The sequence below is a fragment of the Dunckerocampus dactyliophorus genome, chromosome 17 (genome assembly GCF_027744805.1).
Source record: "Dunckerocampus dactyliophorus isolate RoL2022-P2 chromosome 17, RoL_Ddac_1.1, whole genome shotgun sequence".
Lineage (NCBI taxonomy): Eukaryota > Metazoa > Chordata > Actinopteri > Syngnathiformes > Syngnathidae > Dunckerocampus > Dunckerocampus dactyliophorus.
In genome coordinates, this window is record NC_072835.1 from 21786513 (window position 1) to 21813282 (window position 26770).

At 45.0% G+C, this 26770-nt stretch overlaps 1 protein-coding gene across 4 annotated transcripts in view; it reads right to left on the minus strand.

Annotated features, from left to right (window-relative positions):
- Window positions 1–26770, minus strand: part of LOC129170321 (synaptic vesicle glycoprotein 2C-like) — a 61613-nt gene that overhangs the window by 15755 nt on the left and 19088 nt on the right. For 2 of the 4 annotated variants that reach the window (XM_054757744.1, XM_054757743.1), the window contains exons 4-15: window positions 22434–22539; window positions 12622–13468; window positions 8222–8402; window positions 7887–8038; window positions 4838–4971; window positions 4684–4773; window positions 4486–4596; window positions 4262–4350; window positions 3988–4152; window positions 2725–2858; window positions 647–850; window positions 368–527 (exon numbers count right to left, since the gene is read on the minus strand). In XM_054757744.1, the coding sequence (XP_054613719.1) occupies window positions 368–527; window positions 647–850; window positions 2725–2858; window positions 3988–4152; window positions 4262–4350; window positions 4486–4596; window positions 4684–4773; window positions 4838–4971; window positions 7887–8038; window positions 8222–8402; window positions 12622–13222 (2021 nt within the window). In that variant the 5' untranslated portion in view covers window positions 13223–13468; window positions 22434–22539. Of the gene's footprint in view, window positions 1–322; window positions 528–646; window positions 851–2724; window positions 2859–3987; window positions 4153–4261; window positions 4351–4485; window positions 4597–4683; window positions 4774–4837; window positions 4972–7886; window positions 8039–8221; window positions 8403–12621; window positions 13469–22433; window positions 22540–26770 lie in introns of all 4 variants that reach the window. The other 2 variants (XM_054757741.1, XM_054757742.1) reach the window with 1 other exon arrangement.

A 26770-nucleotide genomic window follows, 5' to 3' on the forward strand; every position in this document is an offset into this window, starting at 1 on the left:
TTGGAGTCTCAAGTGTGGCAGTGACCCACCAGACCCAGTAGATGGCGCTGTGGTGCAAAATAAAGCTTGAAACCCATTTTATCATGTGCATGTTAGTCAGACGGGCATTTTTGGGGGTGTTTGGACTTAGCGGAGGTCTGGTTTTGATTGCAGTTTGCAGTGGTGTACAAACGCATCATACTGGGAGCTGTTTCTATTATTTTGGTGACGTGTTTAGGTGAATGAGAGGGTCAAAATATTAGAAACAGCTCTCAGTGTGATGCAGCGCAGTTGTGCACAACATCCCTGGTATTTGATGTCATTATATATTGTGCAGGTGTACCTAATGAAGTGGTAGTGGTATTTCACACAACTGGGCCCGACCCACCTCCTGTCTGTGGGGTAGAGCTCCGTGGTGACCACATCCAAGGAGTTCCAGGCGGAGATGCTGAGGCCGTTGTAGAGGCACAGCATGAAGATCATCATGGATTCGCTGGTGCCGAACCACAGGAAGAAGCAGCTGATGCCTGACAGCACCATGGAGCCCCCTGTGGGACACACAGTCACGTCTCGGAGGTCACGCACAACCAAAGGCCAACATGACGACATTTAGCTGGCGAGGGTTGCTATTTATATTTCTGGCGGGCAAAAAAAGGCCACATCGTACCTAACATGCTGAGACGCCCTATTTTGTCCATGAGGAGGGCCGAGACGATGTTTCCGGGCAGCACGGCCAGCGTTCCCAGGAAGTTGACGAAGTAGACCCAGTAGGCGCTGTAGTCGTCATCAAAGGTCATCTGACAGCCGGTCTTGTTGTGGTGGAAAGAGCTGTTGATCACCCTCGAATTTGTCAGCTTGGCATCGTCAATATCTGCAAGAGGGACGCCATAAGTGTTAAACTGATGTTTTGTTTTTAGTCCGAGTGGAATACAGTAATAGTCCACCAGTTTGCCATTGACCGCCTGTTATGTCTGCTGTAATGCCTGCTTTCGACAGCAGGTGACGCATAGTCCATTTCATAGAATTCCAAGGAAAGTGGAGCGGCAGCAGAGGTAATGTGGCCACTTTATGTCTTTCTGCACGTCACCTCAACAGGTGGACACATTGGAAATTATTCATCAGCTAAATCATATTTGAAAATATCATTTGCTGCATTATAGGGTTATATAGTGTATGGCGGTCAGTGATCTGATATTCAATATGGCGGCTGCTAAGTTGAGCCTCGATATTTTAAGAAACTCAATTGTAGAGTTAGTTTTACAGGAACGTAAAACAGACGTACCTCATACTTTTTGACGTTTTGTGTGGATGTACAGTGACGAGTGCAGCCACGTGACACCGCCATGAGAGCCATAATATTAACCATAACGAAGCTAACTTGATGTAGTTGCTAATTGTCTTTCCGGTCTGCCGTTTCCGGGTGAAAATAGTATTGATGTCCGATACCACTGATTTTGTTTCCGATCCGATACTGAGTAAAATTCAGGCTGGTATCGGCGACACTGATCCAGTACATTGTGCAAATTCAGCTAAACTGTCTGGTAAATTGTAAAAGGTAGTGTATCTCATATAATAGCATAAAAGAACACAAGACATTTCAATAAATTATTATTAAATTAGTTTAAATACATGATTAATTTAAACAACAAAATCAATAATTTAATAATTCATTTAAATGAATTGATACTTAATTTAAGTGATTTGTTTATCTTAAACCTGAAGCATATTGAATTGATTTACAATGTCGCCAAGGCAAAATACAACAAGAGAAAAAAACAAAGGACATAATCCTATAAAATATGTGAAAGTGGTATCTTATACAATAATGACCGGGAAAAAAAGTACAAGAATAAAACAATTGAAGTAAACGAGTAAATAATTAGAACTACTATAAGAATGAAAACTTTATTTACAATTCAGACATGGTTCCGTTTACGACCCGTCATTGTTTCAACTGACAAACATTACTTCAAATGACTGACGTGTCGAAAGTATCGCTATTTTTGATTTGAGAATACATTTTAGAGCATGAAATGCTGGTATCGGAGGTATCAATATTTCAGCATCAATCACTACCTTTCAGAACAACGTTTTTGACTGACAGCATGGATCAAAATATGAACACCTCTCAGTATGAGAATTATGGTGATTAACAACAATAATCAGCCTATTTTCAGTGAAGACCGGGCATTATTATCTCATTTACTGTATTGTTATCTACTGTTAGCCCTCTGAGACATTACATTAATGGAAACTTACACTGATAAAGGGTTAAACTGCTGTTCTTGTTTCCACCCTCTCACGCTGGCATGATGCTGGGGGGCAAAGGAGACTTGGTTTCCCATGGTGCATTGTCGGCAACCTTACGTGCCTTTTTGTGTTTCCACGTTCAGCATTTTCCTGAGTGCTGCAGGGAAATCACTTTCAGATGCAGACTCCCACAAGGTCTGATTCAGCTCCGGCTCTCTCCCAGAGCATTTATAACATCTCGACGCACTTGCAGCTCTGGAATGTTTGGGCTGCACTCGTGCAACACAGCCTGCATGCCAGTGTTGGATGCGATCTCAGTGGCATTAAGTGAAGCCGTAAACGCTTGAAGCCCTTCTCTCCCGTCTGAACCACATTAGGAGCTCAAAGGGGTGTCGGGAGCCGTCCGAGAGTGAGACTTATGTGATCGTCGTTGGATTTTCTTGGCAGCCGGATGGGAGCTTGGAAGAAGCTTAGACTGAGCAGGCGCACACGTACCTGTGTTGTAAAAGAAGGAGTCGACAAAGGTGCAGTTCTTGAAGGAGGACCCCACGGAGGAGACGTCCTCAAAGTAGCAGTTGAGGAAGGAGGAGTTGATGAAAGAGACGGCCTTGAATTTCATACTGATAAACCTGGACAGAGGAGAAAAGGTTTAACAAGGCTCCGTTCACTCATGTTGCCGTTAGGGGGCCCCGACTTCTTGCCATTCTTGAGGCACAATCAGCGAGGACATTGGGGTTTTTTTGTATTGTCATTGTTAATGTCTTGCGGTGTCTCCGCTGAGGGTGAACAACAACAACAACAACGCGTACACGTGAGGCACAGCTGATAAGCCTTTTCATTTCCTGGTAAAGGAAGCAGGATTACCAGTAATATGAGCGACAGGAGTGTGTTGTGATGTGCGGTTCTGACAAACAGCGCCACAATCTGGCATCGGGACTGAAACCCTGCGCCAAAGAACGCTGGAGCGGGTGGACCCCTCAAGGTGCAAGATCACATCTGGTGTCAGAGAGAAGCGCGCGGTTGGTTACTTGTTGTTTCTGCGGAGTTATTTTCCATATAATAACTGTTAGGGGGCTGGGGCTCTATGGCAAAGATCAGGTTTAACTACATAAGATTAGTAGCAAAGCTGACTTTGATGCTTTAATATTTTTGTAGGGTCATATTCCCAATTTCCCACCCTTTCGGTTTCCATGGAGAACCAAAAAGCCCCATTGCCTTCCATTATAAGCACAAAGGCATTGTAATTAGACAATATAAGCATGCATTTACTGATTTCAGGGTTTCATTTTGTTGAAAAATTGTTCAATTTGTCATATTTACTCTGTAGAATGAGATTGGGCAATTTCCACATTGTAGGAGATAAGCGTTTCCTACCAGACTTTGTGACTGTGGTGGGTTCCAGTGGGGAGGGCGGGGCTTAATGACGCAATGGTCCATGACGACCATGATGGCCATGAAACGTTTGCAAAAGTCATTATCACCATGTAAAGCAAATAACTAAACTAAATTTGAATTTTATAATTTCAAGGAGGAAAAATCATGCCATATCGAGGAACATAACCAAAGTTATGAGCAAAAAACAAGCAAAGTCCTTAGGCACCCCAGAGGATGAAATCGTACCGAACAGTGAGTGTAATGCAGTATGTCTAGTTAAACAATGCCAAACAGCGAGTATAAGATGGCTAGTTAAACCGTGCCAAACAGTGGATGCCCCTCATGGGTTCAAGATCACTTCTGGTGTCAGAAAGGCGCGGTTACCGGTCGTTGAGGAACACCCCGTTTCTGTGGATCTGGTTCTCCAGCGTGAAGTTGAAGGTGAAATCCTCGATGCGTTCGTTGTTGTGAATCTTCACCCTGGAGGCGTACTCGTCAGCCTGGAGGTGCTTGATCACGTCGGGGAACCACACGGACAGCCCGTAGTACCTGCACATGCCGGTTTTGAGATACTAGACACATCTAGTCACACATCAGAATGCTTGGTAAACGTCTCATGACACGAACGAGAGGCGGAGGTGAGGATGTGAGAGCTTACCCGAACGAGAGCGTCAACCAAACCACCGCCAGCTTCTTAGTGTTGTCCTTCACAGGGTGGTCGAAGCATCTCATGAAAGTGGACCAGATCTGTTTGAAAAGAATCGGCATCATTTACAGGGGCCAACAGACAGGGGGCGTAGCTCCAAATTCTGGGCCCCCATTCATAGCCTCATGAAGGGCCGCCCACCTCCGCTACGCTTACGCATTTAAAACAAAACTCACCCCCCGCAGTTCTGCCTTTACTTTGAAGAGAACTTTGAGCACGGGGTGGGTCGACTCGCTCGGCATCTCCACCAGCTCGTCCAACTGCTTGGGTATCTTTATGCGGTTGACCTGCGGCGAGGGTGAGACACTCATTAGTCGGCTGTTGCCGTCGGCGCTGCAGCCCTGAGGGGGCGCCCTGACGCGGCGTGGACTCACGGTGAAGACTCTCTCGGGCTCTCCGCGAGCTCGCATGTTGGTGTCGTGGATGTGTTTGAGGACCATCCAGGCCTCGTCGTGCTTGCCCATCTAAACGAGAGAGTCAGGCAGTGTTGGCGTCCTAACAGTTGTTACGCTCATGCGGCTCTCTCACCTGTAAGAAGAAGCGAGGGCTTTCGGGCATGAACGTGAGGGCCACCACCGCTGAGACGCAAGGCAGAGCACACACCACCACAAACACTCGCCAGCTGTGGAACTGGTAAGCGGAGCCCATGCTGAAACTCCAACCTGCACACAGAAGACATCAAATTAACACGAGACTCTCCCCGTTATCAAGTTACAGTCAGGTGTTTTACTGAGCGCAGAATCTCACGTCAGTCTGACTTATGGGTGTCAAACTTTGGGGGCCGTGTTTGTGTCATTTGTTAAAAAAAAAAATTGGTTGACACAAGAAAGCAGGCCAGTGTCCAGTTTCCTTTGAAAGTTTCTTACGAATGCATGTTGACTCGCATAAACTGCATACATTTTTATGCTAACTATCGACCTCAAATGTAAGCAACCTCCCTCACTTGAAAAAAAAATATAACTTCATATCTATACAAAATATCAAAGTGGCCCTTGCATCCTTTAATTTTTCACTATGCGGCCCTCGCTGGAAAAAGTGTGGACACCCCTGTGTTAAGGTGAAGAGGACATGAGTGTGTTTGCACGCGAGCTTCCTTTCAGCACGGCCCGGTAAAAAGCTCATTAGGAGGATTACAGCTATAATGGACCGGCGGCGATGGCTGACTGGTTCCGATACTCAACATGATTTATGTCACTGCTGTACAGTAAGTGGAAACGCCTCCGACACACACGCACGCACGCACGCACGCACACACACACACACACACACACACACTAAGGAGAACATCCAGACAAATCTTCCTTATACTGCGGCAAACACACACATTTAAGACTGGCTACAGCAGCTGATTTTCAGTTTTGTTTTTTCTTCTTTACTTGATAGGGAGAATAAAAAAAGACACACACACACTCACACATCTGGCCTTTACTCGCCAGTCAATGTAAAGAGCACTGCGGCGAAACCTATTACCCACAAAGCACTGCTTCTTGCAGGGAACAAAAAAAGTGCCACCTAATCAACTGACCTCTGCCGCCGCCTGAGTATACTTTGTGATGAAAGACGACGAGACATTTACACGATCACTTTTGGACATGTTAGCGGTGTAGAAAAATGTACACCCATTTTTAAAAGGTAACCTTTTTATCCGTCCCCTGTTCAATAAATGCCCCTCTTTTTGATGGGATAAAAAGGCCTGGCGCTTCAGGGGTGAGAGCGCCGCCTGTTGCGTTCTGTGCGCTTCACAATCTGCAGAGTTTTGTGGGGGTGAACGAATCGTCCAAAATTTCTGTCTACGTGTGCACCCAGCACCAGTCTATGATCTTGATTCAACGCACGTATTCCCTCCTCATAATCTTTATTGTCACATCCCCTCTATACGTTTAGTTTTGTTCCGGAACCCGGCGTCTATTTCCTCAAGTGTTTGTCTTATGACTCCCCAGATAAGTGCTCCACCCAGCTGTGGCACTTCATCAACGTGGCGTAGTATAGAGTCACACGGCGAAAGCCTTCCAGCGTCCATTCTTTCTGCCGTTCCATTAAAGCCGCTTCGCTGCGGCCCTTCCTCGTTGTTGTTTTCTTTGTATCCCTTCACCTTTCCATTATCCCTCACAAAGGGTACATAAATCAAGCGCCCTCACCCGCCATCTCGACCCAGCTTTTGTCCTCCTAATCTCTAGTTGCCGCACCCCAGTCATATTTCATTTCATTCACGGACGCTTGATACACGTTACAAGGTTAGTTACACGCTTGTTTTTTGAGCAGGGATTTCATTACTACCACGCTGCACAACAAAGTCCGGAAGGACAAAAACAGAAAAGCCAAAAACATTCAATCCTCCAGGGTTTCCAAACCTTTACTGAGTCGGGGAACATTTTTTATATCAGGGGTTTTTCAGTTCCCACCTGGGCGGTATCTCCTTCAAGCTTGGGTCCTCTACCAGAGGCCTGGGAGCTGGAGGGTTCTTAGGATCTTAGCTATTCCTAGTATTGCGCTCTTCTAGACGGAGATGTCAGATGTTGCTTCTGGAATCTGCTGAAGCCATCCACCCATCTTTCTGATGTTGCTAGCTCAGTGGGTAACACTGCTGGATCCCCATACAGGGGACCGGGGTAGGGTCAAAACCCTTCATGGAAGAGCATTTAATTGTTCTGCCTGACACTACAGTATACAGTACATCGTTGGCATAGATTGATGAATAAAGATACATTATTTGGAGTAAATAAATCACCTGACGATATCTCACAGCACATGCGCAGGACACCAGCACGACATAATTACTGTACATCGCAATCAAAACATGACAGTATCTTTGCTAATTTGTTCTGATACAGCTCGTGTTGAATCTCAGGTGTACCTCATATGAGGTAGTGTTTGTAGCAGTCGATTCACAAAGGAGTCAATCTGCAGAAAGTCCAGATAATCAATTGGACACTGTCCTGCCGGGCAATCAGTTGCTGCAACAACCTTTCCTAAAGAACACGCAGGTTGGAAACTGCAGTCTTGGAATTTCCTCTCCCTGAACTAACCCAAGCCAGATTTGGAGATTAATATCTTTGCCGTCTCTACAGTTTTTGACGGTATGGACTTCTGTTGGGTGCATCAAGTTTGATTCCTGAATCCATTGAATTAGTTCGGCATTCAACAAGAAAATAATAATTGCACCAACGCAACTGTGTCCAAGACATACACACTCATGCTCAGTCAATGGGTGCACTCCTGCTGATATTCAGTTCCCGGCGACCTGCTTTTTGTTTGCGTGCCCGCCCGAGGCTGCAAGAGAGAGGCAGGAAATATTTGTAAATGATCTCACATGTTGCTTTTTATTGGCATCTCTGCGGCAGGCAGGGAGCATCATCTTCACCGGTGCACGCTCCATTTCTGTTTGCAGCATTGCGACATTGTATTCCAGAAAATGCAGTTTTAAGGCGTAAGGCATTAAAATGACTTTCATTTCTGTCATGAATTACTTAAAAAATGGTGCGATCCGATGTTGGATCAGTCCTGTCCATGGAAGCAGTTAATATTTGTTACTTTCTTATACTTATTGTGGCATAGACTGGGTCATAACCTCACTCACCGTAGTGCGGGATGATGGCCCACGCCATGGCCGAAGCGTAGATCCCTCCGATCATCCAGAACATGCAAAGCCAGCTCAGGTGCTCGCCTCGCTTCTCCCGGGCAAGTACCTCGGCAAAGTACGAAAAGACAATAGGTACCGCGCCGCCGATCCTGCAAAACAGCCACAAATAATTTCATAATGCATTGAGTCGCTTCAGTAACTGCAGGGTTTAACGGGGGGTCATCGCAGTCAAATATCAACCAAGCTCAAGGACCATCGAGATGGGTCGGACGTGTCGTTCGTCAAGGATGCTGCCCACCTAGCAGACCGACGCTGAAAAGAAATGGACTCACCCGAATCCCGAGAGCATGCGGCAGAAAAGGAACATGCTGTAGCCTTGCACGAAGGAGGAGAGGAAGGCGAAGAAGCCGTTGACCGACATGGATATCAGGAGGCACTGTTTGCGGCCCAACCTGTCCGACAGGCCACCCCAAAAAAAGGCTCCAAACATCATCCCCAGGTACACGATGCTGCCTGGAGACAACCGGGAAATGAATGGGAGATTATGATTTGTGCGTTGACATTTCAATCCTTATCTCACCGGTCCTGGGATCTGTTGGACTTTTGGGGACAAGGACTTCTCTAGACCTCTTTCCTCTTGGCCCAAGTCAGCTGGGATAGTCTCCAGCTTTAACTGTCACTCTGATCAGGGATGGATGGCTTTCACAGATGGTCAAATGATGACCAACTAACACAAACCTTTACCACATTCGCTTGATGATGCCTAGTGAGCCCGAAATAGTCATCCATCTTTGACTATAAGATCGACAACGGTTGACGTCTGTTGCCTGATAAATATTCTTTGAAGTGTGCGTGCTGCCGTCATTGACCTCACGCTCCTGCTTTCAAAAAAAATCGGTATCTTACTGCAGCTACAGGAAGTCATGGTCATTTCTCTTCCTGGGAAAAGGTAACGGGCACGGGAGAGGGCTGTTGTCAGGCTAGTAAATAACGCTGCGTCGTGCTAATAAAAATGCTAATGTCTTTGTAAGAGGGAGGAGGTGCGCGGTGACGGTTTGAGGAGGGCTTCTCTTTTCTTGTACCGTGTTTGAGGTGATGGGACAGATAGGCTAAAAGTAAAGGCTCTTATCGAGCGGTGCAGACACCATGCTGAGAGCGAGCGATTCATTACCCCGGCGACAGCTGCTAGCTCGCCACTGCAGAGGAGGCCGTCTGACCGGCGGCGGGACATAAAGAGCGAGCCCGCGTACAAATATCAAAGCGGACATCAGAAAGTGCCGCATTCGCAACAAATGGGGTGACATCTTATGATCGGTGTGCACGCAAACAATGCGCTCCCCCGAACACACGTGATGCTCTATCTGGGTGCGCCGGCTCATTTGTTTTATGGCTCCCCTCTCGTTGAGTTAGGATGTGTAATAAAGGGAGTGGGGGGCGGGGACGGTAGGACTCTTCCTGAGATTGGATTTGTTATTTCCTAAGGGTTCAAGAAAAGGTCAAAGCATTGAAACAAGCACTCCCTCAACATTGGCTTTATTGTAAATGAAAGACGGAGCATTCAAAGGAAGAGACTTCTGCAACATCTGGCAACATGTTCATAAAGAATGGAACATAGTGGAGGTTTTTAAGCCCACCAATCACCAAGAACTTGTTATGGGGTCATGGGGGGTACTGCCTTGCCGATTTCTTTGTGATCACTTCTGTACTGTTGTGTTACAACAATTTCCCTGACTTTGTTACATTACCTTTCACACTGCATGGAGACTGACAACTGGTTCTCCTCTCATTCCGTGTGGAAGTGGTACGTTTTTGGCTTCTTTGTCCTTCTTCCTTACTCCATTGAAACACTTTCTTAAGTTTAGAATAAGTATACATTGGAGAGGCTAACTAGTTAGTTTGGTAGCTTGCTATGCTAGCAGCGGCTGTCTCTTATGTCCCTGCAGTGTTACTGTAGCCTGTGCAATGTGATGTAAACAAAGAATACTAGGAGTGTTAAAGTGACTTTGGGGTGTTATTTCATGTCTAGAGGGCTCTAATACAGTTAAACCGCGTATTTAGAAAGTCATAAACACAATTTTTTGATCGCGGTCGGGTCTGGAACCAATTAACCGTGATAAACGAGGGACGACTGTATTCCTATTTATTTCTCTTATGAATTTATCATTAGTCAAAACATTATTTTTTATTGGTGGGAAAATCCACCCTTTATTCGCTCCGTAGAATGTGGTACATAATCTCATAATAGCATAGTACGCAACGAGTGCAACCAAACAAAGCACCGTGAGTGAGGCAGGCGCCGGGGTTGTTTGTGTTGCGTGAGTCAAGATCATAAATGTCAAGCAAGTTGATGTTGCGTACAGCAGTGCCGAGACACAGCAGCATGGCCCAGGCTTTAATAGTGTGAAAAATGAACATCCTTATGGTCAAATACGGACGTTTTCTCAGCTGTACCAAAACTGACGTGTCAGACAAGATAGTTGCTGAAATGGGATGGGTTTTAGCAAGATTACACTACATCTGTGGGGTCAAATACTGTATCACCCCTCGCCAGAGGGGCGTAGCAGAACATAGAGCCATGGTAGATGTTTTGTTTGTGCACTGGGACCAGCTGAAAACAACAACCACGCCTTTGCTCCTTTCACCGCAACGCCGCACCGCTTCTTCTCCGGGGGGGATTACTCCTGCTAACTCTTAAATCGTCTCCACGCTCGCTGATTTCTGCTTTCTATTTAAGTCTACCTCCCTCTTGACACCTTTGCACCATGTTCTCTCGCCTCGGCAAGCCGCGTCCTGGCATGCACAAGAGGAGGAGGAGGAGAAGCGAGCGAGACGAGACGCTAATTTCCTCATTGAGGACATGCGGATCTGCGCAGATAGGAGACGATCCCCAGAGGAGAGCCTATGATTGACAGGAGCGTTTTGGCAGGGAATGAATGAGACGAACTCCCCAGAGGAGAAAAAGCCATTCCTTGAACGTTAATTACAGCAACACCTGCCCGAGCTATCATCCACTTTTAATCTACAATGTACTGTCCGTACAGGGTGCACTCACACCGCTCTGCACACAATGCAACTTGTCGACTGTTTAGAGGAGTTGTGTGTATTTTTACGGTGCAAGGCAGAGGTTATCATTAATAACTGGCAGGAGGAGCGATCGCATTGATGTGTAGAAACTGATATGGCGGCAGATCAAAGGCGGGGAAACAATAGGAGGTCTGTGAGCGCTCCCCACTCCGGTACGCTAAATTATTCTTCAATTGAATCTATTTATAGAGCTATCCCTTTCAGTGAGTCTACTCCTAGCTTAGTTTATTTAGCAAACACATGAATAGTTTATTTATGTGTGAGTTGGCCATATATATGACTCATTCCTTTCTTCTCTCCCCCTGTCGTCTCCATGCTGAGAGATGACTCACGGGTGGAATGTGGATGATTAATACACACCACCCCACACGCTGGCAATTACGCTCTAGGCCCGTAACATTAGGTACACCTGCACGACATCCGACACGAGCGCAAAGAGGATAATAAACGCCGGCTTTGTTTGGCGCTCTCCGAGGTATTAATGTCATATTGTTGGACATCAGAAGCAGGACTGGAAGTGTTCCATTGTGCTTAACGCACCTCCTACTCGTGTATCCAAAATACGGGGTGCCATGACAACCAGAAGCAATGAGATTACTGATTACTGTATTCCATGTGCCACCGCGCATGCCGTCAGCAGCACCAGTCATTATCATGTCTCGCAGCTACCGCTGACAAACTATCTATTGCGTGTTGTGTGTCTCAGTTGGAGCACTAACACACTTACACTTTTAAGTGCACTCACCCTGAAAAGTGCACTAAACCTGCTCTAAATAGCGAGTGTGCAGTGATGGACCCTTCCCCCTCCCCTCAGCTGTCGCCATCTTAGCTACGTAGCGGTTGCAAGTCAGCGTTTAAAAAGGGCATTTTAAAGATATAAAAACAGCTAAAAAGAGGCAGGTAATTCATGCACGTAATGGGAAACATCTACTGTATTCTGCCTAAGAAAGCCTGCTTTTAAAACACCTCCAAAAACCTCCAACAGGGTTTTATGGTTTTATAGCCATGCTGTGAGCATGTAGTAACAGGCACATTCATGATCACATGTAATCCAGTATTTTGGTCATTTTAAGCATTTGCGAAACTCCCTTCCCGGGTGCATTGATTTGACATAGCAACATAGAAAGGAACGCCACACCGAGCGTTAACTTCTCCAAACTCCAAACCAAAAACACAGCCGCAGTGGCGGCAGCTCCAATATGTAGCGTTACCTTTCGCTAGTGGCCTGAGGCATGTGAGCGAGTGAGTGGTAAAAGCTACACCACAAAGCAAATAGCCGCTGGGGTTTATTAATTAGCATTGGGGGTGACAAAAATGGTGGCGGGCAACTTCCTGAGGTCGTTTTTGTTAGCGCCACCAGATGGCTGCATGTAAAGTATCGCTAGTAGTGGTCAGCATCCAGCAGCTTGACCCTCTGCATGCACTTTAAAATGATGCAACATTGGTTCTGTTGCTGCTGTGTTGTGCAATATACACTTAGTAATAAATGACCGTGTGGCCAAAGTGCACTCCAAATCGTTATTCTTTCCCCCGCCTCTGGTGCAAGTCTTCAAGTTCTTATGTTGTAAGGTGTGCCTATTTGGGGTTTTTCCAGTACATTTTCCAACCACTTACGACACACCAAAATCACGTTTCTGCAAACCCTTACCGAGCCATCCAGCGCCGGAGTTGGGGACGCACATGTCGGTCTCAGCGCTGGGCAGCACGAATCCCACCACAAACACCTCCACGCCGTCTGACATGAGCGCCAAGCCGAGCACGAAGAAGAGCTGCCACTGGAACCTCCCGTGTCCGCACTCCTGCATGATGAGCTCGTATTGCTGCGCCAGCTCCTCCTCGTCGGCCTGCCTCTCGTTTTCCAGCTCCTTGTGGCTCTTCAGGCCGTCGCCGACCGGCTGGCCCAGAGCCACCTGTCCGTCCTGGGCCTTCCCGTCCTGGTGGGCGGGCACACCTTGGTATTCCCCTTCGTAGATCTCGTCTTCGTCATCGTGGCCCTCAGTGGCATCGCTGGACGCCCCGTCCTCGTCGTTGGCTGCATTGTCGTCGTATTGACCGCCGGGCTGTCCGTAGGAATTGTAGTCCTCCTCGTCCTCGTTCTGGAATCGATTGTAGCTGCGATGGGTTGAGTATTCATCGGAGGCACGGTCCACTGCCTTGCTGAAGTTCTTGGCAGCTTGCCTCTTGGCCTCCTTGGCGATGTCCTTGGCGCCTTTGACCAGGGAAGTCCTGTTGTTGTGCGTTTCATTCATCTTGACACAGACAAAGCTAAGCACTAAATGTTTGGACCTAGCCTATTCCAGCAACTCCACTAGATCAAGCTGGCTGACACAAGCTCTGGGTAGTTTATTAGGTCAAATCACCAACTGCTGGGTACACCGGTCAGGCTGCCAGAACACTTTTAATTAAGTGCGGAGGTCGAACCCCATCGAGCGGGAGCGGCCAGGAAGGAGGCAGCTGATCAGTCCTGCAAGAGCTCAGCAGACGCGGCCATCAGCCTGCAGGAACACGAGGAGAAGACGCTTCATTAAAAGTTAGGCGACGGCAGCGCACGTTGAAGGTATTTTACTTTTTAATATCGCACACTTTTACAGGCTCACGTCCCTCACACGTCAAAGCTAATACATTTCGGCTCCACAACTCCCGACCGGGAACACATGTCAGCCTCGTGTGAGTGAGCGCCCTCGGGGGCCCGGTCTCATCAGAGACCTGTCAGCAACATCACGGCCCAGTCGCCTGTCTGCCCACCCACCGCACTGAAAGCCCTTTAGCAACTCTGCTAGAGATGGGACAATCACACGCTGTGTGTGAAGCAGCTTTTTCACAGTGGACATTTGAGTGGGAAACACAAAAGTTGACATTCTCTCAATCTGTAATGATGATAGGTAGGGATGTCCCATAACATCGGACGACCGACATCGCTGGCCGAGGGAAGGCGTTGGGTGCCACACTTGTAATATTTGATGTGGTTCAAAAGGAACCGTGGTGCGTTTGCTCTGCTGGTGCACTTCTTTTGGTCAAGAGTGAACGCCATCATCCGGACCCTGTTGTGCACCAATAACGAGCAGACCGAGACCCCATCTCTCATGCGGTCTTGTTCTGCTTGCAACGAAACTCTGCTAGCTTTAGCTCAGGGGTGTCAAACTCAATGGCACGGGGGGGGCCAAAACTCAAAGCCTACTGAGGCGATTACTTAGGTTGTGGGCCAAACTGAAAAAATAGTTGTTAGTATGGTCAGATTTTGAGAAATGTCTCATTAGCACGGACGACTAGATTAGTAAGCAGCCTACACACCTTATTTTCCTGTCTCCCCACCTCGCCAAGAGCCGGGATTGGAACATACAATATAATGCACCCCTGTGGTTGCGTTTTGAGGTGGGGACAAAATGCACACGACAGCTGGTGCGTCTTTTCGGATTCATCTGCGGATGAACAGCAGTGGATGTTTGCCGTGGTTATTCGTTTCAATAAAGTTGGAGAAAAAGAGGTGAAACATTAAAGAACTTTTTTTTTTCTTAAGTTGTAATTCTGAGAAACAAACAGAACAAAATAAAGTTGTAAAAGGTTGGGGAAAAAGTTAGAATATTATGGGAATAAAGTCAAAATATTCTGAGAAGAAAGTTTACAAGAATAACTTGTTTTCTGTTAAACTGCAGAAATGGAAAAACAGCTATAGTATAAAAATAATGTCATTTTAGTAGTGTAGAGTTGAAATATTAAATCAATAAAAAAATGCAATATTATATTAATATATATATATTAATATATATATAAATATATACTGTATTTGCAATATTAAGTTGTAATATTATGAGAAACAAAACCTTGTAATTTTTGGAAAATTAGGTTGGGGAAAAAGTTATAATACTAAGTCAAAATATTATGGAAACAAAGTCCTAATATTACAAGAAGAATTATTTAAGATTAAGATTATTTAAGAAGATATATTCTGGAAAAAAAAAAAAAAAGCAAAAAAAAATCTCGCCCAAATTCAGATGGGATAGGCTCCAGCATACCCCCGCCACCCTAACAAGGATAAGCGGCATAGAAAACAGATGGATGGATGGATGGGCCCTGGACACCCCTGGCCTAAACCAAGCACCCTGTGCGTTGCTGACTCACTGTCCGTGCATGTTTTTGTTGCGTGCCACTCCTAAATAACCAGGATGAGCGGGAAGTCTGCATCCGCAATAAGTTAGAATTATTCCGTGTTATTATTTGCATGTAACGCTATCATTACTCTCAATAAAATGAATTTATGTTCATACTGTACATCTGGGGGGTCTGGAAAAGATTCATTGGATTTCTATTTCCTGCAGGAAAAATTGTTTTGGGTTTTGAATATAAATATTTTTGGAGATAAATAAATATATTTGAGAAGCTTTTTGTGAACTTTAAGTAAGATGTTCATGTGATGTTCATGTACATCCTTCGCGTTACGCCGCCTAATATACTGCATCACAAAAACAGTCAAGTATTTGCTTTACGCATATGCAAGTGTAAGCGATCCGCAGTATCCTTTTTTAATTTTTTGATGCAGACCAGAGAACCGAACCGCAAGCATGAAGACAGCCTTGACTTTTTTATCTCTGCTTTCGAGAGCGTAGCTGCGTAGTAAATGTATAATGCATAGACTGGACTACGTGTACACTTGTCATTTACGCACACACTGAGAATTAATAGTCGTAGTCTGGAGCATCTAAAAATCCATCTTTTGCACATTTAACGCTAACACCCTTGTGTGTTTGTATCCCCGGGAGCAGAGGGCCGCAGACGTTGGGTTAAGTGCCCAAATAGACGGTGGCAGGTTGATGTATGGCGTCTCCGCTCACCTCTGCTCGGCGGGATGAGATAAAACATCAGTTGGGATCAGTCATTTGAACGCCGGCGCCCATGGGGCTCACAGAAGGAGCCCGGGGAGAGAGTTTGCTGCATTGCAGCAGCGAAATGAAGCGGGAAATGGGTCATAACTAACTTTCTATACACCGCGGCCAGGTGACGTGAGAAGGCGAGCTGACCCTCGCTGTGGCGAGCGTACGGTGCGCTTTCAATAAATGCCTGCCGGGTTGCTTTGTGCTCTGGTGGCCCCATTTGAGGGGATGCGGCTCCTCTGAGGACCACATTCATGTAAAGTAGGCCCAAGCACGGTACGACTGGCCAAGGGCAGGGGTGTCCAAACTTCTTCCACCGAGGGCCACATACTGAACAATCAAAGGATGCAGGGGCTGTTTTGATATTTTGAAATGTTGTAACCAGTCTAAAACCAGCTAAGACATATGCTAACACACCATACAGCCGATGTATAAAGGGTTTTTTACAGGTGACAGCGTATTACAATGATTATTATGGGGTAAAACGGGGCGTATGGGGGTGTTGGCCCTCGGCATATTCTAAAAATATATTTCATGTATTATCAGACAGTCGGACCTCGGTTTTCGTACACACCAGTTTTCCTACAGTGTAGTTTTCGTCAATTTGCACAAAACAAACTAGTCCATTTGCCCTGTCTTGTGTCAAGTGCAGAGAACAGGGGTGTCCAAAATACGGCCTGGCGGCCATTTGTGACCCGCTGCTGGTTTATTTTTATTGGCATTCTAAAAAAAAAAAATTTTACAAGAAAACTTTAAAAGCAAAAATAACCGAAAAAAACTGCATTTTTTTACAATAATAAAATCAAAATATTAAAAGATTTTTTTTATTTTTTATCCAACAAGACAAAGTCTTCAATTGTACGACAATAACATCATAATATGATGAGGAAACATAACAATTTTAGTCACATAAAGTTGAAACAAAACAAAATACAGGTGTAATTTTTAGAAAAATTAGGTTGGGGAAAAAGTTATAATATTATGGGAATCAGGTCAAAATATTATGAGAATAAAGTCGTAATATTAGCAGAAGAAAGTTGAATTAGTTGGAATTTTAAGTTGGAACACGACCCCTAACTGCAGAAATGGAACATTTTACCAGAATAAAGTCAAAATATGAAGAGGAAAAAAAGTCACATTTTAAAGAGAATAAACTTGCAATATTTTGGGGAAAAATAATATCATTTTAGTGCTATAGAGTTGAAATATTAAAGAAAAAATACACATTTTTGTAATATTAAGTTGTAATATTAAGAGAAACACAAAACAAAACAGTGTTGTAATTTTTGGAAAATTTTGTTGGGGGAAAAAGTTATAATATTATAGGAATAAAATCAAAATGTTATGGGAATAAAATGCTAATATTACAAGACGAAGATTTACGAAGATTATTTAAGAAGAAAGTTGCTATTTTCCGGAAACGCCCCCCTCAACAAAAATAGGGAAAAGAGCAAAGTTATAGAGGTGTAACGGTGTGTCATAACCACGGTTCAGTACGTACGTTATTTATTTTTATTTTTTCCTTTAAGATTTCAACTCAGTGCTACTAAAATGACATTATTTCTCCTCATAATGTTATGATTTTATTCGTCGTAAAATTGCGACTTTTTTTCTCGTTAGAATACAGCTTTTTTTCTCTTGATATTTTGACTTTATTCTCTGAAAATTCCAGCTGTTTTTTTCCATTTTTGCTGTTTGTTTTTTTTTTTTTTTTTAAACTGTCCCAACTATTTCAACTTTCTTCTGGGAAGAAGACTATGACTTTATTCGCATAATATTTTCACTATTATCGTAACATACCTTCTTCCCCCCCAACCTCATTTTTAAAAAATGTTTTGTTTGTTTCTCATATTATGACTTAAAAAAATACCATTTTGTCTTGAATATTTCTACTATCCATCCATCTTCTATGCCGCGTATCCTCACAAGGGTCGCGGGGGTTTGCTGTAGCTTCTCTCTATATGCAACTAAAATGACTTTTTCTCATAATATTAAGACACTATTCTCATAAAATTACCACTTTTTCTTCTTCAATTGCTTTTTTTCTCGTTTTTCTCGTAATATTTTGACTTTATTCTTGTGAACATTACTGCAGATTTTTCCATTTTTGCTGTTTGTTTAGTTATCTTGTTAAATTATACTTTTAGATGTGCCGTGGGCCAATAAAACAACAGTCCCGGGCCGCTCTTTGCACACCCCTGGTGTCAACTATGTTGATTTTGATGATTTTGGAAAATGACCAAACACCAAATGTATCAGCCCTGTCTGTGTTTGTTTTTGTTGAACAAACAACACAAAAACGAGCATGTCAGCCATGTTTTCTGTTTTCTTTCCCGAGCAGCCTTGAACGCACCGAGAGACTTCCTGTGCCGAAAACGAACCAATCATCTCACAGCACGGAGAGAACTTTTTAAGAATGGAGAGAAGGTGAATGATGGCGCCGCATAATTCCTGCTCTCCATTCACTTCACGCCTTTCATGACGTGTGGCCTTCCTCCTGCCATCCGTCTCGCTCTCCGTGCTCGCATCCGAGGGATTTCAACGCCACCACCTCGACATTCTTGGGCGCTTGACCCTTTTGTCATTCATGATGGGCCGAGCAAACCTCCATTACTTTTCCCCTCACATTTTACGTGGCTTTTTTATGTTTTTTTTAATGTATGGATTTCTCCCCCCGTTCTGTTTGGGGTTATTCTGTGTTGTTTCGGGCTGCGATTTTGGCAATCAGCAAAAATTCTGAATCAGCAGCCCCCCCCTCTTCCTCCGATCGGGAGGGAGGAAACCATTTCCTCGGCGTGGCGCTGTCACGGCCCGCTGACGCCACGGCGCTACATTCATTAATCACCGACGAGCGGCGAAGACACGTACACCGTACTCGGTGGAAATGGTTGATCGCTGCTGATATCGTTTTCATCAACGGCGCCCGTGCAAGACGTCTGCGTATGCATGCATGCGACATGCGGGTTGACAATATGGAGTGACCTTTTTTTTTTTTTTTTTTGCGAGGGCCCTGCAGGCTCGCTGCGGCGCCCACAGATGGCCGCAGTGAGCGTTCGCTAATGCGCATCGTGCGACTAAAACGACACGCCAAAGCTCTTCTGCAGATGCTCCACGAGCCTGGCAGAGATGCTCTAGCAGCTTTGTTTGAAATGCATAGCATAGCTTTCCGCGCTATATGTGGGAACGTCCACTCTTCCCACTCATCTGCACGTCATGGATCCTCTGTCTTGTCACTGCTTTTGTGTTCTTGACACTTTTGATCCAACCAGACCGCTTGGATACAAGAATTCACCCAACAGGCCACATCAATCTACACGGAATCTGACATAATGTGAAGGAAATGATGTCAACGTGAGGAGAAGGAAGGCTCGCGTGGGGAAGTATTTCCCCGGCGGACCGCTCAATCGTGGCGCAATCTCTTCACAAAACTAACCCGCCCCCTCCTGAACTACAGTAAACACGTCGAAGCGGCGGCCTGAAACTCCGGTGAAAATTGGCAAAAAACTGTGGAAACTCCTCTCTTACGGAGCGTGAATGGAAGCTAACGGGATTAGCTTAGGTTAGTAGAGCCTGCTAGTGCGGCTGTGTGTGTCTGTGTGTGTGTGTGTGTGTGTGTGTGTGTGCGCGACTCAGACTGTATGAGTGCGTCTACACCGTGTTGTGTTTTACCGCTTTGATGTAAGCGAGCCTTCTACGACGCCCGCTGACGTCGCGCAAGCTCTCAGTGAGAAAAGACAAGCGGCACTTTTATTCTTGCACCCAGCTCGCCTGAAACATTATCAACGCACACAACACACTGATGGGCCTTCAAAATAAGAGCGCAGTTTGCCACATTTTGTCGTAGGCCTTGTCCACACGAGCACAGAGATTTTCCCTAGACGGCGCCATAACAAACCTGGCGATTCACAGGAGAAGGAACATGTGGACTGCTAGCGAAGTAGCGTTACTTTTCAGTACCGTAAACTCCGGTGTATAAGCCGCTACTTTTTTCTTAAACTTTGAAACCTGAGGCTGTCTACAGCGGTGCGGCTGAATTTGTGGCTAAATCGTGACATCTCCTTTACTTCAGAACTACTACTAATCATTTAAATACTGTGCTGCTCGCAAGTCAGTGAGGAAACGGTAGCTCTTTCGTTGGCAGGATCCGATCACAAGCTATCAGTGCACTCACAACGAGCTTGTCAACCCATTGGACATCACAGAAGGTCAGTAGTATATAACAATATAACTGTCATATAACACGAAACTCATCACGCAGCAACTTAACACTCAAAATGTATACCTGATAAATATACAAACATGTACCAATACGAGTTAAAAATGGAAAAAGACAACTCTTAGTTTTCCCATAATGCAGTGCGTCTGCGCAGCGCATTAATTGACGTCAGAACTCCCTCTGGGCTCCTCTGGCTCCCTCTAGTGGACAGAGATAGTGTTACAGCCACGTAGACCTGTGTGGCTTTTACCGCCGCCGCTTATATTTGTACAAATCTGTTTTTTCCTCTAAATTTAGTGGCTGCGGCTTATACACCGGAATTTACGGTAGATTATTTCACATTTGTCCGCAAAATCGGGTCCAAACCGCCGCCGTTGGCGGGAGCGCCAGGATGCTCGTTTTAGAGAGCAAAACAGCAGCATAACATAATTGTTACGTCGTCTTCGCCATTCAAGACCGAGTTTCCCAAAATTTTCACCCTGGACGGAGTTTTCTAAAAGCTCAGTTTTTAAGGACACAGAGTTACATTAGCGTGTGAATGAGAGGCCAAAGCGCATTAAAAAATGTGTTTGTTTGTTTGGTTTTTTGAATCTGTATTTGGGTGGACAGGGCACACAAAATAAGGGTGTCATAAAAAGTATCTTACGTTAATAACGCAATCGGAATTGCATCGGCGACGACATCTTCCTGAATCACCCGAGGTTTTGTAGCCGTGTGTGCAGAGGTGGGCATCCCATGACAAACGCCAGGCTCCATCCATTTCTCACTTACTGGGCCAAATTGATGTTTTGCATTGAATTAATGGGCATTTTATCCACTAACCCAAAAAGCACACACTCTATGCTGGTCAAGTTAGTGTAAAAGGTCAAAAACATCACATCAACACCGCAGGAGCCAAGAGAAACGCAAAAAAAATTGCTGCTGGTGTGGTTTTGGCAATTGCGGCATTTTCTTTTTTGATTTGTTTGTGTGGTTGCGGGATCTTCCCGTTGTATGTTTTTGGTTTGGCATCATTTCTTCACCATTTTTGGAGCGTTTGGAGCAGGCGTAGGGTACCTATGGTTAGTTATGGCTCTTTTCTCTTTTGATGACTGCATCTGGCTCTCAGACATTTCTTAACACCGTAAAATGTATTTCTTTCCATTTTTTCTTTCAATTTTTGTCCAGAACATAAAATATTTGCATGCATTTTTATCCATCCAACCATTCTCTACCGCAGTGCGGGTGGCCACAGCCAATGCCAGCTGTCCTTCCGATATTTTCCGGGTTAGACACCACAACTCAATTATTATTGGACAATGCGAGAGCCTAGCGGGGTCATTGAGAGGTCAAAAAGTCATCTTTCTTCCTATAATCAAATAGTCATCTTGCTAATTCTGCAGAGCAAAGAAAAGGGTGAAAGGAAAGAAAGAGGAGTACGGTGCAAAAGCATGCAGCACCACAAGTCGCATTAATGGTAAGAAGTATTTTATTAGTATTATGCTGTTATTATTAGTTAGCTTCAGTGTAACATGATTAAAAAGAATACATTCAGAGGCTTATTATATTCTGAAATTGTTGGTCGTGCTTAAAAATGCACGCATAAGTTAGTGTTAAAAAATATATGCTTCTCACGTAAACACATTTTAAAATATGTGGCCAAAAAGGTTCCTGACCCCTGCTTTGGAGGTTTTCCGTCTGTTTCCAGTTATAAAAATATCAATATGACCCCCCCCCCCCATCTGCATCCTTTGAGTTTTCACTATGCGGCCCCCGGTAGAAAGGAGTTTGGACACCCCTGCACACGCAGGGGAGGACGGGCCGCCTGTTTCCTGCGGCAGCTAAAGCTAACGCGCGTGCTGGTCAAGTCAAACCGAAGCGATGCCAGAACCTAATCTAAACTAAACTTTCCGGTGGAGAACTTTGGAGTCGTGTCGCCGCTGCAGCCTGTGGCTCCTCGCGCGAGGATGAGCGGCATCAATCAAAACGCGTCCGTCTGACGCGTGCTGCGTCCCGTAATTACTGAAGATTTCTGTGGGCTGTCCCGCTCAGGAGGCATCAATCCTCGGAGAGCTCCTCTGACTCCCGCTCACGCTGCAGCGCGCTCCTGAATAATGACTGCATGTGTCTCCCCCCCACCCACTCCGCCATCCCGCCACCACCTCCTTACACACCCTCTGCAGCTTCACTCCACGGAGGCTCCACCGTCACTACACGCCTGAGAAATAAAACAACTTTCCAAGCTCAAGCTCAACTTTTCCATCCTTGGAAGCAAACTTCTGTTAGTTTGAGCACACAGCGTCTTCGCTTCTATCCACGCGTGAACACACCAGTGATTCCGTTGATGCTGCAGAAGAAAGATGGAGGAGGGGGAGGGTGGTAAAAAGAAGCACTCACCATCTTATCTTTTAGACTGCATCTCAGCAGAGAGTGGGGACGTGTGTGAGCTCCTGCAGGCACGCCACCGCCGCCGCCGCCGTGATGTCTCTGCTGCTGCTCGATGCTGCAGTCCAGCAAGAGCAGGGGGGCGAGAGAGAGAGGCTGTTGGCTGCCGGAGGTGGGAAGCGTGAGTGAGGCACATGGGGAGGAGGGAGGATGAAGAGGAGGGAGGCGGGAGGGAAGGAGGGATGGATGGGGGGAGCTGCATGGAGGTGTATCAATGCTTTGGTGTGTACCACAGCAGCAGTGCCCATGGGGCTGGTGGATTTGGGCGGGGGAGCCTGAGATGGGACCCCTGGGAGGAACTTCCTCCACTCCAACCTCCAGCTTGAGGAATCTGGAATCAAACATCTGCAGCAGGACTATTTCATGAACTTGTTCTTTTGTATTCACTTTGGGCTTTAAATGGTTTTGGCTTAGATTTGACACCGGATGCCCTTCCTGCCGCAAGGCATTTGGTACCTGGTACCTTCCAGATGTCCATACATTTTACACAGGTATGCCACTATCCTCACTAGCGTCAGGGGCGTGCTGGAGCCTATCCCACTTTGGGCGAGAGGCAGGGTACACCATGGACTGTTCGCCAGGCAATCGCAGGGCACATGTCGACAAACAACCGTTCACACCTATGGAAAATTGACCTGACTATTTGGAATGTGGGAGGAAACCGGAGTACCCAGGAAAAACCCACACCCGCACAGGAGAACATGCAAACTCCATACGGAGATTGGAAGCCAGACCTTCCAGATCTCCCGACTGTGTGGCATTGATTACTTCACTCCAACACCTCCATGCAGCTCCCCCCATCCAGCCCTCCTTCCCTCCCGCCTAAGATTAGATACACTGTAGGCATTAAGAGATGAATCCTGCGTGCCATGTGAAAGGACACTTTCAAGGCTCGGAGAAGTTGTGTCAAAGAAGAGGAATGGCCTGAAACCAAAAATAGTTGAGAAAGTATTATTTTTGAATAAAAATCAATAAAATCTCCCCTGTTCAGTACATCATTGTCCAAGTTACGCAAGCATGCATCTTCTGAGCCCTCTTGCTAGTTGCACAAGCACTTTCACCGTCCTCTGCCTGCAGAAGCCCATGCATGTCGGAATTCGATGCATCACATGTGAAGACACAGCTGCCTGTAATTCTATCCAAAGCCAGCAGGTGGTTTCGTGTGCGCATGAAGCTTCAAGAAACGAACGCTTTCTCGAAGCAGTTGACTGAAACGGTTTGAAGCCTCACGAGGCTTTGAACTGAGTTCACCTTTTACCTTCCGACACGTCAAGCAGGCAGCGTCAGACTCCAAAGCTCTACACTACAGCATCATCTGAAGCGGTTGAGAATCAGTATGTTCCGAGAATAAAAGTCCAAATATTAAAAGCAAAAAGTCGTATTATAACGAGAAAACTGCTGCAATTTTACGGGAATGAACTCGTAACATTCTGAGAAAAAATAATGTCATTTGAGTCGCACAGAGATTAAAAATTAAAGAAAAAATGCAAGTCAAAATATTATGAGAAACAAAAAATAAATAAAGTTAGAATTTTTGCAAAATTAGGTTGTGGGGAAAAAGACAAAATATGACAGGAATAAAGTCCAACTATGATGGGAATCAAGCTATAATTCTGAGAAGAAAATGTACTAGAAGATGAAATACTTGGAAAATGCCAAGGAATAAAAGACCAAAGTTGATGCTCATAATGGTTTACACCCTTTACGGGCGGGGGCAGTGTGGGTACAGGAACAGACTCTACCACCTCAGGCCCCCCTTTGCTCGTTATTAATATCCCAGGAAGTCATGTGACAACTCGAAATAAGCAGCTGGAAGATTCCAAAGCAGATGTCTGACGGGTGAAAGGACGTCCGTGATGGAGGGCCATTGTAAACCGTCAATGAGCAAAGCCCCCTCGTCCTCTTCTCCTGAAATAACCACATCTCAACCAGCGAGGAAGGAAGACGAGAAGGACATCCCCCTCGCTCGCATTTGCATTTCAATCCAGCAGATGCTGATTAAAGGCCACTTATTGCGTGATAGTCCAAACCAAGACTGGAGCCTGTAAAGTCATCACCGACAAAGCGCGTTCTTCTCTTTCAATTAAGCCCTAAAAGCCTTCTCACTACTGGTATCTCTACGCAATAAACGGGCTTTTTACACCCTAAAAAAAGCCATCAGTTGCGGAGTCTTCATTAAGACGGAATAGACGCTGCTGACTCAGCAAGCGGGCGCAGCGCAAGGCATCGTCCCGCTCATAAAAAGCAGCCTGCCAGGGTCCAGATACAGTCAAGCGGTGTTAAGTAACAAGACAGATAGCCTGGAGAATAGCCCGGCGGGTTAACGCAAGGTTAATTACATTTCTTAAACACAGATGGCGTGGCAGGGAAGGCTTGCGGGGACGCAGTCAAAAGACAAAGAGGGCCAGTTCAAATGTGACGTCGCTTATTAGCGCAGGAACGTCATGGATGGACACTCGTAAGGTGGGTGGACAAACGTCCACTGTTCTTGTGAAAGAATTCAAAGTACAAACTAATCTGTTTGACCTGTGCTACAGTGGAACCTTGGTTAGCATCATTCATTCGTTTTGCATGCATAAAACAATTCTAAATTCATCTAAACAATGAATGAAAGGGATGAATGAGCATTTAATGTTACTTTTACCTTCACTGAAGACGTGATTCTTGATGTGAGTGTTTCCCAAAGACACCATGTGGCAGCGAGACACCACCTTCCTGTTTTGCTGTGAGTTGTTTCTTGAGTTCAGTAGTGTTTCTCACCTCAATAACCCAAAATGGAGCCACAGAAAGTTGCATGTGCCAGCATTTTGATGACAAAACAGGTGGAAAACGCTATTGAATTGAACTGAATTCAAGAAATAACTCATGGCAAAACAGGAAGGTGGTGTCTTGCTGCCACATGGTGTTTTTGGGAACACTCAAATCAAGAACCACGTCTTCAATGAAGGTAAAAGCAAGCTTAAATGTTCACTTATCCCTTTCATCCATCATTGACATGCATTTCTAATTGTTTTCTGCATGTAAAACTATAAATGTAAAAACACAAACGTGTTTTGTGTTAACATTTTTGGCTTTCTGGGATGGATTCATTGGATTTACATAATTATTTTTCATGGGAAAAATTTATTTGGTTAACGCAGCAGTGTTCAAAGTGCGGCCCAAGGGCCATTTTTGGCCCACGACTGTTTTTTATTGACCCATGGCACATTTGAAAAATAAAATTTAACCAAAAAAACCCATCAAAAATCTACAGTAATTTTACAAGAATAAAGTGAAAACATTAAGAGAAAAAAGTTGTAATTTTACGAGAATAACGTAATATTATGAGGGAAAATAATGTCATTTTAGTAGCATGAAGTTGAAATATTAAAGAAAAACTTTTTTTTTTTTTTCCAACAATGAGTAACAAAAAAAAAACAAAATAAAGTTGTAATTTTTGGAGAAGAAGGTTGGGGAAAAGTTAAAAAACCCCAGCAGAAATGGAAAAAAAACAGCTGTCATTTTATGAGAATAAAGTCAAAATATTAACAACAAAAAGTTGTAATCTAACGAGAAAAAAGTCACAATGTTACGGAAACAATAGCTTTTAATAATATGAGAAAAATGTTGTCATTTTAGTAGCATAGAGTTGAACAAGTAAAGTAAAAATATGTTGAGGTTTTTTTTTTTTAAGTTGTAACATTATGAGAAACGAACAAAACAAAATCAAATTGTCATTTTTGGAACATTAGGTTGGGGAAAAAGTTATAAGCGCAGGAGCATTTTGAAGCAGAAACTGGGGTTTTCTGGCAGGTTTTGTGTCTCAAAAGCAGGAAGCAGGTAGCAAATGACTGATTTGTCTTTACGTCACGTCAGAGGCTATTCTGGGACTCTTCAGGAGTTTTATGTTTGTTGCCGTGTGATCTTTGCTGCGTCACATCTCGGAGCCCCAAAGAGACCACCGTGCAAAATGCCGAAATGTCAAGTGCCTTTGCTCCTGAGAGCGAGCCGTGACGCAAGCGCTCGTTCAAGGACCACAAGGGCTCCGAGATGTCCAGCAGGCTGACCTAAAACCAGCTGACGTCTCCTTAAAAGTGCTCCAGTCCCTTGTCATGTGATCACTGCCGTTTTATCTCGCCTGTCCTCTGGTGAAAGCAAATGATGAAGCAGTTGGAAGATGAGCAAAAAGCGAAGAAGAAGATGAGCAAAAAGCAAAGAGGAAGATGAGCAAAAAGCGAGGAAAAAGATTAGCAAAAAGCGAGGAAAAAGATGAGCAAAAAACAAGAAAGAAGATGAGCAAAAAGCGAGGA